General features: G+C 50.2%; 1 protein-coding gene across 10 annotated transcripts in view; it reads left to right on the top strand.

Annotated features, from left to right (window-relative positions):
- ZNF618 (zinc finger protein 618) overlaps nt 1–18,202 on the top strand; it is a 108,127-nt gene that overhangs the window by 53,016 nt on the left and 36,909 nt on the right. For 7 of the 10 annotated variants that reach the window (XM_086857882.1, XM_086857886.1, XM_086857884.1 and 4 more), the window contains exons 3-5: nt 7,629–7,885; nt 11,980–12,075; nt 15,189–15,266. In XM_086857882.1, the coding sequence (XP_086714008.1) occupies nt 7,629–7,885; nt 11,980–12,075; nt 15,189–15,266 (431 nt within the window). The remainder of the gene's footprint in view (nt 1–7,628; nt 7,886–11,979; nt 12,076–15,188; nt 15,267–18,202) is intronic. The other 3 variants (XM_086857889.1, XM_086857888.1, XM_086857885.1) reach the window with 1 other exon arrangement.

The raw sequence follows: 18,202 nt of genomic DNA, 5'->3' as shown, positions 1-18,202 counted from the left end.
ACAGCCAGCTCAGAAGCTGTGGGGAACCCGGGCAGGGTCAAATGTCCAGGTACCAGGAGATGCCAGCACTCAGACACATCCCAGCTCCGAGGGACAGGAGTATTTTCTGTGTAAACCACACCAGTTTGCCCAGTGCCAAAGTCCTGGAGAGCTTTGGATGGTGTGAGGTGGAGAAGTGTCCCTTTGTGGAGCCATGAAGAGACGTGGTAGCTCTGAAGCCTTCAGGAAAGCTGAGCTCCCAGGAAATCCTCGGCTCACCCCCTCACTGCTCGTGGTGCTTTGGAGACCCGTGGCCATTTCAGTCCTCACCCCCTCAGTCATTTCTTAGTCAAGGAACACAGAGCTCTTTCACTGATATAAATAAATCCTTAATCTATTCTCTTTGTTTTTCCCTGAATTTCTTTGTCTCTGTTGACATTTCCACGCTTGAAAATTTAAAGACGCTGGCAGCTATTCCATTATCATCTTAAATTCAGTTTTTAACCTGCATCATTTGTGTGTCGCATTTTTTATCTGACTGAATTCTTTTGCTTTTGGCAAAGAGTGCGGGGTTGTTTTTTGTTGGATAAGCCAAATTTTTTTTTTTATTTGGTTAGACTTTCTTCTTCAAACCATCCTCAAGATATTCCTAATAAGGACTGAAGGGAATTTGTTTTGCTAATACCTTAGGAATTCTTTGTGGCTCTTGCCTATTGTTCTGGTTTGTATTTTAATGTTGAATTTCCAGAGGAGAGGCAGGCTGATTGGTCCTGGAGTTTACCTTCTCTGAAGGATTCGAAGCTGCCGAGCGTCCCTTGAGGAATGAACGCACGATTAAATTCCTCTTGGACTTCCTGAAGCAGAGTTTGCTGTCAGGAAAGGTTGTGTAGACACAGATAGCTGGAAAAATTAAGTATTTTGCTTTGTTTGTTTGTTTTCCCTAGATTTCAGCACTGAGACCACACACACCACTGAGGGCTGCATTATGGATTTTGGGGTTTTTGAAAGCTGTTACCTCTGTTTTCAAGAGCTGGCTGCCCTCAGAGGCAGGAGCTGAACTTCCCTGAGGCATCTCTCTTCTACAAAACCTTCATGTCCTTTCAATTTATGAACCCCTTAATAATATTGGTATTTCTTGAGCTAATTTCTTCCAGGAAAACCTGAATGGCAGCTACTGTCACACTTCTGCTGCAGAAGGATGTGGCCTCATGTTCTGATCTCAGTTTATTTCGGAGGGAGAAAGCAGAGGATGCAAATGTGTCCCAGCTAGGGGCAGGGTTTGGGCTGCTGCTCCTGCCTCAGGGATTTTCTTGGTGTGCCCAGTCAGTTTGATGTCCCCATGTCCAACTGAATTGGAGGGAGGCTCTCAGGGCCTCCAGGAGCTGCAGCTTCATCCTTGGTCAGGGTAGGAGGGACCAGCGTGTTCAGGGTCGTGGATGCAAAGAGGGGAGCCAGCAGCCTCGTGAGGAAACCCAAGCAAGCACAAGGACACAGCTCCTGGGCCATGGACAGAACCAGCACAGAGGCCACAGGAGCACCTGGCACCTCGCAGGGACCTGGAAGTGTTTGGATGCTGAGGTTCACAAGAGCGTGTTGCACGTGGAAAATGCCCAGAAGCTCTGACCAGCTTTTGCTTCTCTCCTGCTCTTCAGCAAGTCTTGTCTCGTGCTGATGGAGGAGGGAGTTCCCATCCCCTAAAACAGCATCAGGACAGGAGGGAGCAGCAGGCTTTTCCTGTAGCCTTTCAGCAGTTCAGTGCACACTTGGGGAATTCACAGTGGCATTGTGAAGGATTGTGAAGAGAACCGAAACCTCCTGGTGGAACACACATGACCCTGAACCCCTCTGTGACCAAGTGAAAATTTGGGGTTCAGGCATTTGGAGCAGCACACACTGTCACTGTGTCTGTCACTGTGTGTGTGTCACTGTGTGTGTCACTCTGTGTGTCACTCTGTGTCACTGTGTCACTGTGTCTGTCACTGTGTGTGTGTCACTGTGTGTGTCACTCTGTGTGTCACTCTGTGTCACTGTGTCACTGTGTATGTCACTGTGTGTGTGTCACTCTGTGTGTCACTGTGTGTCACTCTGAGTGTCACTCTGTGTGTCACTGTGTCACTGTGTGTGTCACTGTGTGTGTCACTGTGTCACTGTGTGTGTCCCTGTGTGTGTGTCACTGTGTGTGTCACTGTGTGTGTGTCACTGTGTGTCTCTGTGTGTGTCACTGTGTGTGTTACTGTGTCACTGTGTGTGTCCCTGTGTGTGTGTCACTCTGTGTGTCACTGTGTGTGTGTCACTGTGTCACTGTGTCACTGTGTGTGTCACTGTGTGTGTGTCACTCTGTGTGTCACTGTGTGTGTGTCACTGTGTGTCACTCTGAGTGTCACTGTGTGTGTCCCTGTGTGTGTCACTCTGAGTGTCACTGTGTGTGTCACCCACAGTGCTGGTGGCACTCTTGGGTGTCCTGCTTGGGTATCCACGCTCTAGAATGTGGACAGGCTCCCACACGGACAGAGTCAAGGATCCAAAGGGATATTTCAGTGTGCACACCTTGCACATCAAGGAAGTGTTTGCTTTGCTTCATTGGAGTGACAGCAGAGGGGGTTTCTCCTGAGGAGGGCAGATCTCTTTTCCAGCAAACAGCCAGTGGAAGGGGAGCACAGTGCCTGGCCAAGAAAACAACCCCTCAGAGGAGGGACCTGAGATGGGTAACACTGGGAAACAGCTCCTGCTTTTCTGTCTTTTAACCCTGCACTTGAAAATCTTGTCTGGGGCTGTGTGCAGGAGATGTCCCCAGTGAAGGACAACAGGCACTTCCTCTGCTTCCTGACCTCCTCCACCTGCTCCTGGTGTAAGGCACAGGACCCAGCCCCCCAGATGAGAGCCACGGGGAGGGGTGGGAAGGCCACCACAGCTGATTTATCAGACAAGCAGATTTTTGACTTACATCCTTCTTTTTCTGTGTCTGCTTTCATCATCTCCATGTAAAATGAGAGTTCATTTACATCTGTTCTGTCTATTCCACTTCCCATAGCTCCATGGTAGGAACCTTCTGGTTCTTGTAAAACCATGGCAGATGTCTGTAAATTGAGCCCAGTTTCAGCCTCCCCCATTTTTTGCTTCTTTTGCTTTCTGACAGCTGAGGCCCTTTGATTTGGCCTGGGATGAGCCAACTGCAGGTTGGTTTCCAGAAGAGAAGTTGGGACATCTCACTGGTGCTGGTGTCTTGCTGGCCTCTGCGAAGGTGCCCATGAGTGTTTGTGAGCTTGCTGAGCCTCTTTGGTGCTGCACACCACAAGAGCCTTTCAAGGAGTGCCCAAAATGTGTTTCAGCTTTACCCTAACAGGGCACACCCTGTCCTCTGCCAAGGGGTGTCACACAAATCACAGAATGGGCTGGGTTGGGAGGACCTTGAAGACCCATCCTGTTGGCCATCACTGATATCATCGAGGCACTAATGATCTCTGGGTTTTCCAGCTTGAGTATTGTTTAGAAAAAGCCAAAGGATGCTCCACATTCGCTGCTGGGGCAGGAGAGCTGTGCCTAGGTGTTGGTTCAGAGTGCCACATCCTCCTCCACATGTCCCTTTTCCTCTCCTCTTGAGGAGCTGATGTTGAAGACTGATACCTCACTGATCTCTTTCCTCCCCTCCCCAAAAACCCAGCAGGATGTGTGCTGTAAAAATAGCCTCATTAGAAGCCATCTGAGTACATATGCAATCACAGATGACTCAAAGGGAGCACGGAGCACGCATGTTTCTGTTGCTGTCTTCAGAGAATTACATGACAAATTATTCTTAGCTGGAAGAAATGTCCTTTTATAATTGGGGTTTTTTTCTCATTCTTTCAGAAGGGAGGAGTGTGTGTTTTTTAAGTAGCTTTTAGTCACTTTCATTATTTATGAGGATGCTACTCCAGATCAGAAACAGCAAACTGCAAGTGTGAGTTTCTTGTGGCTGCAGCAGCTGACAGGCCCCCTTTGCTTTCACTCATTGTTCTTCTGCTCACCACAGCCAGGGAGACCCTGCAGAGACCAGGACAGCTTCACCCTGCAGCCTGCAGCCTTCAGCCCTGCTCCCCTGCTCCTGCCATGGAGCTGTGTCACCATGCAGAGGGGACATGGTGAGCACACATGTGGTGTGAGCACACATGTGGTGTGAGCACACATGTGGTGTGAGCACACAGCCTTTCCTTTCTGTTTCCCTTGGGAACAGCCCTGGCATTGCCCTCGTGTGGCTCTCCTTGCGTCGATGCTGCTGATGCTTCACACCCAGAGCTCTTCTGGCCCGCGTTGTTGTGCCACATCGAGCTGTGCCAGAGCAGCCTCCACGAGCTGCCACAGCTGCAGGGCCAAGGAAGCTGGACCCAAATGGGTCCAGGAACCCACTTTTACCCCACTCCTACCAGTTCCCCATGCTGAGGCTTCATTAAGGCCTTCTGCAGTCTCTTATGCCTTCACACACTTGTGTCTGACATGAAAGTGGCCGTAACGTCATCGGAAGATGAAAGTCTGATGATCAAAGCAGGCAGCGATGTTGAAATGAGCATTGTGAGATGGCAGAGCTGGTATTACAGTAATTGGCTGTGTGGCCTACTTAGTGAGAGCAGTGATACATGCAAGTGCAATGTTTGTTTGCCTCTTTCATGTTGGGAATCACAGAGTCTGTTCTGGGAAGTGAAACAGGACCTCACCTGTAGGAGCGAGCACTGTGTGATCCCGAGGATCCTGCCTCCTCTCCTGGGCAAGGAAGAGCCTCTTGCATTGCCCACAGTTCAGTAAAGACAGGACATGGCACAGTGAAGGAGGTTGGTATTTCCCAGGAAGGGCCAAAGCCAAGGAGAAGTCAGATCCCTGCTGTGGAAGGAGGTTGGGTTTAAGCCAGCAGTGCCTGAGCTCTCTGCTCCTCTGTGGCCTGAGGGCTCTGAGCAGTTTTTGTCCTGTGCAGTGTTTGGAGAACAGGAATATCCTCTCACCAGGGAACATCAGCCCAGGGATGTTTAAATGCAGTTGGACCTGCAGAGGGAGGTGCAGCTGACCCCTGGAAGTCACTGAACACTGAACATGCCTTGTTTTACCAGAAGGGTGGTGCCATGAGGCTGGGGACCGAGCTCAGAGCCACCAGGGGAGGGTGGCTGGGAGACCTGGCGCTGGGAGGTGGCTCTGGCAGGTTCTCCCTTGGCTCCTTGGCTGCTGTCTCCACCAAGTGGAGGCTGTGACCATCACTGGTCCCAGTGTGTCCCCAGCAGTGCCTGCAGGGATGGGGAAGCTGGGGCAGATCTCTGTGTGGGCCTGCTGGGGACACTGGGGAGTCCTTCTGCTCCCAGCGCCCAGGACTGATACTGAGCTTACCTGGCATCCCCAAAGCTTGGAGTCCTTTTCTCTCTGTGCCCTCACCCAAACCCGTGAGACCTGCTTGGAGCAAGTGCAGAACTGAAAATTCACTCCTGTTCTTGCTCATCCTCTTTCTGAGCCTTCCCAGTGGTTGTGCCTGAGCTCCAGAAGAGTTCCATGGGACAGGAGCAGCAGAACCATGCCTGGCCATGGCACTGCTGAGGCCTGATGTTGTCCCTGTCCCTGTCCCTGTCCCTGTCCCTGTCCCTGTCCCTGTCCCTGTGTCTCTCAGGGAATTTCTGGAGAACAAGAATGTTCCAGATCTCCTGCTGCTTTATCTTCATCCCCAAGTGGACGTTCTTTGTGTATCAGAGGAGGCAAAATTCAGCACAACCCTGGGCAAGTGCAACGTCATGGTTGGCTTTGATCTTCCTCCACAGTCCTTGCTGAGGAAGGGAAGATTTTCCCATCTACCCTGGTGTTGCCTTTATCAGTGTTTTGCGTTTCACACCTTCTGGGTCTGATTGATCTGCAATCAGTCCCACTCTGTTCTGATCCCTGAGTATCCTGTCCTCACTGAGATGGATGGGCCTGTGGCACACACGATAATATTGTCATAAAGAATGTCCAACCACTGTTCTCAACCACATCTTCTCTGTCTCAATCCATCTTTCTTGCCTGTAAGAGCCCTGTATGATTTTGGGAGCACAGAGTGGGGGAGTACGTGTGAAAAAGCAGGAAATGAGTGGGAAGGCAGGTCAAGGCTAATTCTCTCTGTTTAGGGGCTATTAATTGTACATTTCATTCTATAATGAGAATGAAGGGATGAATAATAAAATCTCTGGCAATAGGATGTGCCTGAGCCAGTTTGAAATGGTGACTCCATGTCCGTGTGGGAGGTTGGGCAGTAATTACTGAAGGATTGTTCTCACAGTTCCTCTGCTCCCCTCGTCCCTGTCCTCCCAGGAGCTCCACACTTTCACCTCCAGCTGCTCCACCCTGGTTCCCCTGTGAGCTCCACAACCTGTGTCAAAACCCACTGCAGGTGTTGGTTCTCTAACACTGAGATTCAGACTTTGTCCTGATGAACTTTATGATGTTCCAAGCAATGGGATTTTTTTCTCTATCACTGCTGCACAATCTAATGATCATCCATAAGTTCAGCCTATTTTTCATTTTATTTTCTTACTTCTGCCTAAAATGTTTTCAAACACCTTTGGCTGTTCCTAATGTTTACATGACTCTAAATATGTCACAGTGGTTTCTATTTCTGGGTAGTCTGAGGCATTATATATTTAGTTCTGATTTCTGAACAAACTGAACCAGCAATTATTGTACCTTTGTTTTTCATGTAGGAGTGTATTAATAACCAGTATGAAAAAACAGGGGTCCATAAAGAGTGGTGCTAAAGGAGCTCCACTGGCTTATTGCCACATCCTTGTCTGGTGGGCTCACAAGCCCTTTGCCTTTTGCCACCACAGTGCCCGTTAATGTTGTTTTACACTTTGGGGTGTCCAGTTTCCTTTTCTTAAAGGGTTTCAAATATTTGTTTAGATTGTTTTCTCCCACAAATTCCCATCTTTTCTTCCCCAGATGAAAACTATTTCTCAGCCTGTTTCTGAGCACAGTGGTCCCCCTCTGCCTTTCCCCCTCCATTAGGCTGTGACTGTCATCCCCAATCGTTGTATCTGTCCATAACATGGTAGTGTCTCTAAATATCCTCATCCTCCAGATGATCCCTTTGATCAGCACTGTGTATGTTCAATAAAGCCTCTGAATACCAGGGGATGGCAGGTTGCTTGAAGGGATAAAAGAGAGGATGCGATGGAGGGTGGAGATAGCTCCAAATTAAAAATGTCAGGAAATCATAGAATCGTTTAGGTTGGAAAAGATCTTGAAGATCATCAAGTCAAACTTAATTCAGCAGTGCCAGGTCCAGCAGTGACCCATGTCCCCAAGTGGAACAGGAGGATAAGGCTTTGTGTGAATGGACTGGTGTTGGCAAAATCCCTGCAGTCAGAACTGCTGGAGCTGTGGCCTGCTGGCAACCAGGGCAAGTTCTGTGCTCTTCTTCAGGGGTCCAGTGTGTTTATGAGCATTACTGTTGTTTGTGATGATTAAGGTTATTTTCATTACTAACAAATCATTTTATTGCTTTTGTCTGGTTCAATTTTAATTACTTATCATGTGTGGCAGACACACATTAATATGCTTCTTTTAAATAACCTGCACAAACCAGAGTACGTTGAATTAGGTGCTGGTGATGACAAAAGGAGCACTTGGCACTGAGGATTCATGTTCTCCTCTCTTTCCCCCTTCAGGGAGTGTTTGAAGAGGAGCCCACGGAGCCCGAAAGCCGAGGGCTCCGACTCGGTGACATCTCAGTCCTCCCCCAGTGAAGAGGCTGGAATGATGACTGAGGTGAAAGTGAAGACAGAGGTACCAGATGATTACATCGAGGAGGTGATCTGGCAGGATGACACCAAAGATTCCAAGAAGAACATCAAGGATGGCTCGGGGGATGTGCCTGCGGAGATCTGCGTGGTCATCGGCGGCGTGCGCAACCAGCAGACGCTCGGTAAGGCACGAGGCACCATTCCCTCAGGGCTGTGGGGACAGGACGAGACTCTGGAGAGCTGTGCCTGCACACTCAGCTCTCCTGGAGGGCCCAGAGCCAGGGTGAACATCAGCCTTGGGGTCCTGCCTCAGGATTATTGACCTTCTGTTGTCTGTTTGCATCTAGTTTCCCCTAAAGGCTCAGCCAAGATCGGAAAGGAAAAGCTCTTTATCTTCTTCTGGCATGTTCAGGGACTTGCCCATCAGCCACCTGCAGCACCTGGTGAGCCCAGGGCTGGGGGTGTGTTTGACACAGATGAGGAACTTGCAGAGGAAAGCCTGAGAAACAGCTGAGATGTTTTGAGGAAAGTTGTTCTGAGGAATGTGGATGCTTTCTGCAAATGAGTCTGGGCTCAAAAGCAGGTTTTACAGGTTGCTGTTTGTTTTCCTGATCACTCCTCAGTGGGAGTACTTCTGACTGTGGGCTGGCTGTGGTGTGCCCTGTTCAAAACACTGCTTCCTGTCCCCACCCCATCTCCTGCTGGGATGAGAAGAAGCTTTTTCTTTTTTTCTGTGAACATCAAACTGTCCTCTCCTCCTGCTCCAGGGAAAGAGGCTTCCTGTGGGAACCTGGCAAGGCACCACTCCTGCTCTGCCTCTGTTGTCCCTGGCCTGGAGTAGGTCCCTGCAGTGTCTCTGAGATCCAAAGGCACTTGCTAATAAAAAGAAGGAAGGGCAGTTGGACCAGGTTTCCTTTAAGGGACTCAGGAAGAAGCTGATTTGAGCTGCCCAGCGTTGCTACTGGGGTTGGTTTGTCCTGCAGGGGGAGAGAAAAGAGGAACCGAGGTTGGATTTTCTCCCAGGTTTTGCTGATCATTGTCCACACTGCTGGAAAGAAACCTAGGAGATGTCCTTAGCTAGTGATTGTCTCAGAAGCATCGTTGTTTTTCCTGTCCTTTCCACCACAGGACAGCCACTAAGGGTGGGAGGTCAGTGCTGTCAGTGCAGGTCTAGGGAAAGCCTAAGAAGTCTAAAACTATTTCTGACATGAAGATTTTACAATTTGGAAGAAATACTCTGTGTATTTTTAGAGTTTTTGTGCCTCTGCAGCTCTTGATCGTTGATCAAGTCTTGATCTTGATGGGCAAAGCTGAAAAGCCTCCCTGGTGTCCTGGGAGGGAGAGCTGGAACTGTGACTGATGGGCAGCAGTGGCAGCTTCTCCAGCCATGGCCACCAGCCCTTGGTGAAAGTTCCCAGGGTGGGTGTTTGCCCCACAGGACCCCCTTCTCCCCACAGCTCCTCTGCTCTGCAGTTGGTGTCCTCTGGCACTGGTGGTTCCCAGCTGTGCAGAGGGGACAGAGCTTTTGCTCTTGGCTGATTTGGGTGGGCTGGAGGGGAAGCCAGTGAGGAGCTGCTGAGGGCCCTGGGGTTGTTCAGCTGGAGCAGAGCAGAGTCAGAGCTCCCCAGGGGCTGCAGCTCCTCCCGAGGGACAGCTCCAGTCTCTGCTCTGGGACAGGGACAGACCCAGGGAACGGCTGGAGCTGGGCCAGGCCAGGCTCAGGCTGCAGAGCAGGGCAAGGTTCTTCCCCCAGAGGCTGCTGGCACTGCCCAGGCTCCCCAGGGAATGGGCACGGCCCCGAGGCTGCCAGAGCTCCAGGGATGCCCAGGCTGGGATGTTGGGGGGTCTGGGCAGGGCTGGGTGATCCTGGGGGTCCCTTCAGTTTGGGTTATTCCATGGTTCTGTGATTCTGTTGTCCCTGTAGAGAGTGTTGGGAACAGCCTGGTGTGAGGGGGACACTCACAGTGTGTGGGCAGTGTGGGGAGAGGGACAGATTCATGGACCACGAGTGGTGGTTGAAAGCTGTACAAACTGGAGAACTTGTCTGAAAGGGCTTTTTCCAGTGAAACACACATTGTATCAGCCATTGTAAAGCCTGGGCTTCTTTAAAGGCAGTTTGGTCTGGAGGTGATGGGGGCTGGTGCCAATTCCTTTGTGAACAGAGCCCTGGAAGTGCCCCTGTCTGCCATGACCCTCATTTTTGGGGAGGGGGCTCTGAATAACTCCTGTGTGGCCATCAGGTCCTGTGCTCTGTGGTGCCCCGAGAGCTGCTCCTTGTGTTTGCTGAGCTCTGGCACCTGCTCCCCTCTGTCCTCCCATGGAAATCACAGCCTGTGCCCATCTCTGCACACACCAGGGTACCTCACACCAGGAATGTGCCTCATCTGCCCCTACTCCACTGGCCATTCCAGCTGTCCCACTGGCCATTCCAGCTGTCCCAGTGGCCATTCCAGCTGTCCCACTGGCCATTCCAGCTGTCCCACTGGCCATTCTAGCTCCTCACTGGCCATTCCAGCTGTCCCACTGGCCATTCTAGCTCCTCACTGGCCATTCCAGCTGCTGCACTGGAGCAGCCCAAAGGTGTGAGCTGCTGATACTGCTGGTGCCTCCTGCCTCCAGAGCAAAGGCTTTGTGACTCTGCTGCTGCTCCCCAGCACTTCCAGGAGCTTTCCTTGCCCTGGGGTCTGGGACTTGCCCTGAGTCTGGACTAAGCACTTCCTCTGTGCAGCCAGACAAGGATTTGGTAGGATTTTATTCACCTTCACTGGGGAAGCTGAGACTGGAGGTGTTGAAAATGGTTATTTTTATAGCAGTTCCTGATGAAGTGGTGAATCAGGAGTGAATGAACTCTGTGTGGAGTTGCCAACCCCCAGGCTGTCTCCTTTCAGGGGGTGCTGGGGACAGTTTGTTAAACGGGGGATGTGTCTGAGCCAGGACCACTCTGCTGAAGGCTCAGGGCACACGTGGCTCCAAGTGACAACTTCCCTGCAGGGCTCAGCCTTGGGACTCAGCTGAAATACACATTACAAGATTTATGTCTCTTTTCTGAGTCACACATCTGCTCTATTTGTATTTTTAGTTGTTACTTGGAGCAATTTATAACAGGGATTCCCAGCTCAGTTGCTGCTATTCCCTGGCAGTGTTTCCATCAAACCAGGCCTTGTGTTTTTGCCTCCTGTTTGCCTGCACCAGGTCCTGTCTCTCCCAACACTTGGGTCTATTCCAGACTGTGCCTTCATCCATGTTTGGATCATCCCAAACCCTGTGGGGCTGGAAGGGGCTGTACTGGGTGGGATGGTTGGGGACAGTGGCCACAGTCCCCCAGCCAAAGAGCTTTTTGTGGGTTTGGACCATTTTCCTTTCAGTTGCTTTTCCACAAAAGAAATTTAAAGTTCCAGTCCTGTGGGATCCCACTCTGGCATCCCAAGCAGAGGGAGGTTGGCTCTCACCTGGCTTCTGTCAGCTGCAGCTGCTATGGATCCCCTGCTCCCCCTGCACCCACCTGCACCCCCAGAGCACCCCCAGAGCACCCCCAGAGCACCCCAGATGTCCCAGCCCTGGGCACAGCTCAGAGGTGCCACATTTCCTGCTCTTCTTTCTTCTGGCAAGAGTCACAAGCTGACCAGGGTCACTTGAAGAGGCACAGCACGTGGACACTCCTCAGGGCAAGTCAGGACAGAGGTACACAAATCCCACCATGGAGCTGTTTGGAGAGGAGAGGAAAAGCACTTGTGTTGTAATTTGGGAGAAAGAGGGGGAGACTGTCAGATGTGAATCGTTTCCTCCTGTTGGGAATAGCACCAGGTCAGGATTTGTGTCCTGGAGGACTGAGTGATCTGTGAGCTGATCAGGAGTTTGATACAAGACTCTGAAGCTCTCAATCTGCTCTCCCAATCTGGTGCTTTACAAGGAACATTTTGGAGAGGACTTTTCAAGTAATGCATTAAATCAGAAATGTTTCTGAGGCAGAGTGAAGAGAGGATCCTGCTGCTGGGAGCCTCTCTGTCCATCTCCCATGCACACACTGGGTTCATGCTGAGGTTTCAGTTGCTGAGCTGCTCAGCATATGAAATTCAAGAGCACTTGGGATTCTCCCTGGTGAGGTAAAATAGTACTGCAGAAGCCTTAAGAAATTCTGTGAGACCTCTGACATCTTGTCAGGAAGCCACAGGGACAGATGGGTCTTGGAAATTTTTAATAGGCTTCAGCCATCATTATTCCTTGGAAATGCATCCACTTTAAGGGCTTTTTTCTGATTTCTTTTTGCACAATTTAGATGGAAAAGCAGTGGAACGTGGCTCTCCCGTTGGATATACACGAAATCGATATTCAGGGACCTGGATTTTTGACCATGCATTGAGATACACGTCCGGTATGTGATGGAAGGGTGTGAAAGTCTAACCAGGGCTCAGGGAGCAAAGGAAGCTCTGCAATTCCAGCTGCGAGGCTCAAGAAAAGCCCAGCCCAACTGAGTGCACCAACTAACCCCAAACCTTCCCCATCTCCCCTCCTGCTACCACCAGCTGTGACCTGCATGACACCCTGAGTGGGCAGTGACCTCGCTGCTGGTGGCCAAGGCCACGTGGGCACGTTCTCTGCAAGGCCTGAACGCACAGCCGTGTCCTTCACCCACCTTTCCTCCCCTCTAACAGCACATTTTGTTGGGACAAGGCACCCCTCCTTTCTCTAAGGTTTAGAGGGGCTGTGGTGAGCTCACAGCCGTGGCTGCTGAGCTGTGGCTCTGCCTCAGGTGTGTAACACACCTCCCTCCCTCCCTCCCTCCCTCCCTCCCTCCCTCCCTCCCTCCCTCCCTCCCTCCCTCCCTCCCTCCCTCCCTCCCTCCCTCCCTCCCTCCCTCCCTCCCTCCCTCCCTCCCTCCCTCCCCAGCTCCCTGCGCTCCTGGGGTGCTGCTCTTCCCCCGTGGGCAGGGGGTGACTGCAGGTGTCCCCTCCAACCTTCCCTGGCTTGCACTTGAGACCTGGCAGCTGAGGACACCTGCACAAGAGCCCTGCCTGGGCCACGTGGTCCCTGTCCTGCCCTGGTGTCCAGCACAGCCCCCATGAGGGCTGCAGCTTCTGCTGGGGTTCACAGTGCAGGAGGAAGGCACTGCACACTTACCTGGACAGCTGACCTTGCAGAACTTCTGCACAGCCAGTGCATTTATGTGCCATAGGCTGTCTCCAGAAGAAGTAGGAAATACAATAAAAATGGGGAAAAAATTCAGCCAAGAGCCCCTCACTGTGTTTGACCTGTTTGTGCCAACTCACAGAATGACAGAATGCTCTGGGCTGGAAGAGACCTGTTGTGGGCAGGACACCTCCCACTGTCACAGGCTGCTCCCAGCCCTGTCCAGCCTGGCCTTGGGCACTGCCAGGGATCCAGGGGCAGCCCCAGCTGCTCTGGGCACCCTGTGCCAGGGCCTGCCCACCTTGCCAGGAACAATTCCTGCCCAATATCCCATCCAGCCCTGCCCTCTGCCACTGGGAGCCATTCCCTGTGTCCTGTCCCTCCATCCCTTGTCCCCAGTCCCTCTCCAGCTCTCCTGGAGCCCCTTCAGGCCCTGGCAGGGGCTCTGAGCTCTCCTGGATCCTTCTCCTCTCCAGGTGAACTCTCCCAGCCTGGCTCCAGGGCAGAGGGGCTCCAGCCCTGTGATTAATTCAGTGGCCTCCTCTGGACACATTCCAACTCTTCCCAGTGCTCCATGTGCAGCCAGCTCTGTTGGGATGTGGGTGGGCATCAGTCACATCGTGCTGCTGCTTCAGCTGAACTCCAGCTGTGCTCAAGGCTCCTGTTTGCAGGGCCCAGGGGTGGAGAGTGCTCTCTGCTGCTTTGGGGCTCCAGCTCCAAGAGTTTTCAGAAAGGAATTTTGGAGGTTGGTGGTGGAAATAATCAGTGTTTGAGCACGGGGATGAGGGCTGGCAAGTGCTGCTGACCTGCTGATAGCCCAGGTTTCACTGAGACAGCTTGTGTGCAGTGAGCACAGGTGGTGACTGTCCCACAGATGTGTATCTATATAAAATACAGTGAGCTGTGATAATAAAAATGCTCTGGAGCAGATCAGACACAGCCAAGTGCCTGTGCTATCAGAATATGTGAGGATTTTTTCAGCTGGCTACTCTGGTGTATCAGACTGTGGCGAATGGCCTCGTTCAGCATCAGTGACAAAGGAGCTCCCCAGCTCAGGAAACAGCCCCAAGTAGAGCTGTCAGTGGTGGGCAGGGAATTCAGGGCTCTGACACTCTGGAGGGGGGTGTTTTCTTCCCAAGCTGTAAGAATGGGACATGGGGAGGGGAAAAAGGACTGTGGGCATAGAGTGTTCAGACAGCACCCTGGGCTTGTCCCTGGCAAGAGCTCACTTTGAGTAGCTCCAGGTGAGTATTGCTGTGAAATGCTGCTTGGGAATGTTTGTCTCGATGTGTGTCAATGCTTTTGTTCTCATTTGTGGCTCCTCCCTGAGTTTTGCTGTGTGGCATGGTCAGGAAAAGATTATTTCAAGGTTGTATGAGGAAAGGTGCATGGAAATGAAATTCTGCTTTCATACCAAATTAATTCAGCCCTTTTTTCTCCCACCTCCTCTTCAGTCAAGTGATGCTCTCACCCTCCCAAAGAGCACCAAGGGGATCCCTTATTGTTCCACAGCTCTGGTGGGCAGTTAAGAAATGCAGTGCATTCTGCAAATAAGAGCCTGGAAAGTGAATTTATAGCCTGTGCAACAAAGTGAAGTAAGAAAAAAAGAGATTGAATCAACTCAAGTAACAAATCTAAGGAAATTTCTGTCTGCCTGTTCAATAACAGAAAAGTCTAAATTCATGGCATAACTTCATCATTGCAAATGGTTCTCCCAGCTCTGTTCCTCTGGTTTCATTTCAAATGACTGTTTGCAGATGTGTGTTTTCTGGAATTAGAGACACAAATCGAGAGGAGAGACTACTGTGGTCATGTGCTTTTCCTTAAAAAGGGCAAAAGTTCTGTTTGTATCTATTTGGTTTCCACTGGGTAGATATTTACCAAATCTCTGTGGGTTTCTTGGGAAATTTGTACATTGTGCATTTCTTGAGAAATTTTGAAAACTCCTGGCCTCGAGATAACATATTGCCTTCTTTTTTCAGTTGAAAAGGATTTTTTCCCAGCTACTAGGAACTTACTGAAAAGTAATTCAAGGTTATTTCTGTCCATAGGAAACATTAGTCATTATTATAAAATTATAAGTCAGGCTATTTTGAGAGTGGCCCTTTCACGTTAGCAAAGTTAAAAAGATACACTGAAAATGTAAGTTCAGGGTAATGTGCCAAGGAACCTTAAATAAGGCTGAAAGAAAGAATAGTGTCTGGGATAGTGATTTCCTGCATTTATCTCCATGAACTTTCCAAAAATTACTTTGCTGCCAAGTGCACCCTTTTGCCCGCGGTTTGTGGACCAGTGTGCAGGGAGGCTGTTTTTCCTGACCTCTCATGGTGATGTGTGCTTCTCTCTCTTGTTTTTCAGGGTCTTACGAGTGTGGAATATGTGGGAAGAAGTACAAGTATTACAACTGTTTCCAGACCCATGTGCGAGCACACAGAGGTATCTCAGTCCTGCTGGAATCTGGGGAATCCTGGGATCACACAGGTTCAGGCCAGGCTCAGGCTGCAGAGCAGGGCAAGCTTCTTCCCCCAGAGGCTGCTGGAACTGCCCAGGCTCCCCAGGGAATGGGCACGGCCCCGAGGCTGCCAGAGCTCCAGGGATGCCCAGGCTGGGATGTTGGGGGGTCTGGGCAGGACCAGGAGTTGCACACCTGGATGATCCTGAGGGTCCCTTCCAGGATATTCTGATTTTATGTCTATTTTCAGGAAGGTCATGAAGGTTGCTCTGCTGCTTCCCTGGTCATGAGTATTTCTTCTCTGGGGTGTCCCATTGAGAGGGGCCCAGTGAGAAACTTTGGGGCTGTCTGAGCTTTGTGGCTCTTTATTCCAGCAATATTTCTCCCCAGGTCAGGAGCAGCTCCTGTGTTCAGTTCACTGTGTGCAGCAGGAGCTCAGAGTTCTGCCTGGCAGGTCCCGGTGCCAGCAGTGTGGTGGCATCTCCCCGAGCTGCTCTGCACTCCTGCCCAGCTGTTCCATCCACCCCTGAGAAGTCAGCCTGGCAGGATATAAATCAGATATGGGCATTGTGACTGCTGTATTTTTATGCTCAAATCAAAATGCTCCTTGAGCTGCCCCTGTGCCCCTGCTGTCAGCTGAGGTCACTTCCCAAATGCACTGTGTGCATGAAAGGTCTCCTGCTTGGTCAGGAGTGGCTTGATCTGAGTTTTCTGTAAGACTGAACAATCCAATGTTGCTTAATTGCAGAAATGTGAAAGTTTGAGGTAGTTTATTCAATCAGTAGATTGCAGGATTTGGAGCTCTGAAATACCAGAACAGCAGGGACTGGAAACCAGCTCCTCCTGAGCCTTTCTTTGGGTTTGTTTCCTGTCCTCTGAGGTGAGCACCGAAGTCACTGTGCTGTGACTGAGAGCACTCAGCATCTGCTGAGCTCCCCAGGTGGAACCAGTGGCTGAAAATCCAGGAATAATGAAGGCTAATATTAAGTTTTAAATGCTCAGACTCTCAGAAGTCAGCACATGCACAGCTGAGAAATGAACATGCATCCTTAACTGCTCAGAGTTTGTCACAGTCTCATAACACATCCTTAACTGCATGGTTGCATATTCCTTGTGTGCTGTTTAATATCACAGAACTGCTTCAGGACCTCTGGATACACAGAATTGTTTTTCCATGCTGCTATTTCTTTTCTAAATACCAGCAAAATTCCTTAAAGTGCTTTAGATGTAGCTTAAAGTAGCTTCACCCTGCAGCTTACAGGGGCCTCTAGTTGTCCTTGCTTTGACCTGAGTTATTTCTGAGCTGCTTTTTGCAGCCAGGGCAGAGGGAAGGCCTGTCATCCTCTGCTCGTGCAGTCAATCCATCCTTATCCACTGCTTGTTTTGCCCTGTGCAGAACTTAATGTCTTCTCATCCTTTGAGCTGTTCAGTTCCACATGAAGAGTTTCGCCCTGGCAACATCACAATTTTCTTTGCAATGAGCATTTTTTGGAGAAATTTTCTGGATTTTTTTATAGCTGCACGTGCCTCCACTGCAGCTCTCTATGGCAGACAACCTGGGTTGGAGGTGACCCGTGTTCTTGAGGCTGATTTCTTTTCTTGTCTGCCTTCAGGAGCAGGGGAGTTTATATTAAAAAACAGGGCATTTTCTTAGTTTATGGAGCCTTCCCTGCAGTGCTGAGCATTGTCTGGAGGATTTCAGGGCGCGAGTGCTCTGGCAGTTTGCAGAAGGGCTGAGGCAGCTCTCTTCAGGACGTGCTGCCTTGCAGGGACAAGTTCCCATTCTGCTTTCCCCGAAAGCCGAGCTCCAGGCACGGAAATATCTTGGCACGGAAATCCCCATGTAAGGGTTCTGTAAAGAACCAGAAACGTAGGTAAGAAATTTCCCCACTACATTTCATCGAAGAAGAAATGAAAAGGTTGTGTTCCTTCCCCTTTGCCTCCCCAAAACTCACAAATAAAATAAAAAAGAAACCCAACAAAAAGTTATGTTGTGGAGCTGAAAGGCTCCTTTGTGAGCTGCTGTGCAGCCCTGCAGGATCCCAGCTCTTCCTCCTGCTGGAGCAGAGGGGCTGTACATTCCTGTGCCGATGGAAGGCTCTGTCCCAAACGTTGCCGCTTCGCCTACACGCAACCCAGGGCTTCAAAATGTTTTGCTTACGGTGCTTTTATTTTAGCTGCGTGGGGTTTTTCAGGTCATTAAAAGGTTTGGATTGCCTTCAGGAGTTAGTCAGCTAGAAAGTTCTGCTTTGTACGGTTGGGTCGTGTTTAAGCAACACGAGCAGCAAAACATCTGCATGTTTTGAGTCAGGAAAATTATTTCACTTTTGGAGAACTCCAAAAAAAAAAAAAAAAAAAAGGCTGAAATTGCTTTATTAGACTTTCAAACAGCAAATTTATAAACCTCTGGGCTGAGGCCAAGCAGGGGAGATTTGTACCCAAAGGAGAATTCTTCCAAAAGCAAAGGGAGAAAACAGCGAGGCTCGAGTTTAACCCTCGCAGGATATATCGCCTGTAGCGCAAGAATTGGTGGAAGTTCTCTGTTTCCAGATAAGCTTTTCTGGGCTGACTGATGATTTTGCTCAAGCTGTTTTTCATTATTATATATTTACATTATAAGTTGTTGCATTGCCTCCCTCCAGACCCATCAGCTCTCCGTGTCCTCCCCACAGGGCTGTGCCAGCCAAGGGCTGAGCTGCCCTCACCAGAACAGATCCTGGATGCTCTGAGGGGGCTTGCACTCTTCAGGCCAAGTTTCAAGTTTCACCAGTTGTTAAAAAACTTCTCAAAGCTTTTCAAGTTTCAGATGAATGTTTTCCAAGAATGGGTTCTGCTCAATTCAAAAAATATGAAAAGGAAGATGACTCATTCAAATGGTGAATATGGAAAAATGTTTTTTTTCCAAAGTGCGCATTTTTTG

This window comes from Cyanistes caeruleus, chromosome 20 (assembly GCF_971803275.1).
Source record: "Cyanistes caeruleus chromosome 20, bCyaCae1.hap1.1, whole genome shotgun sequence".
Classification (NCBI taxonomy): Eukaryota; Metazoa; Chordata; class Aves; order Passeriformes; family Paridae; genus Cyanistes; species Cyanistes caeruleus.
This window is presented reverse-complemented; position numbering and strand designations above follow the sequence as displayed.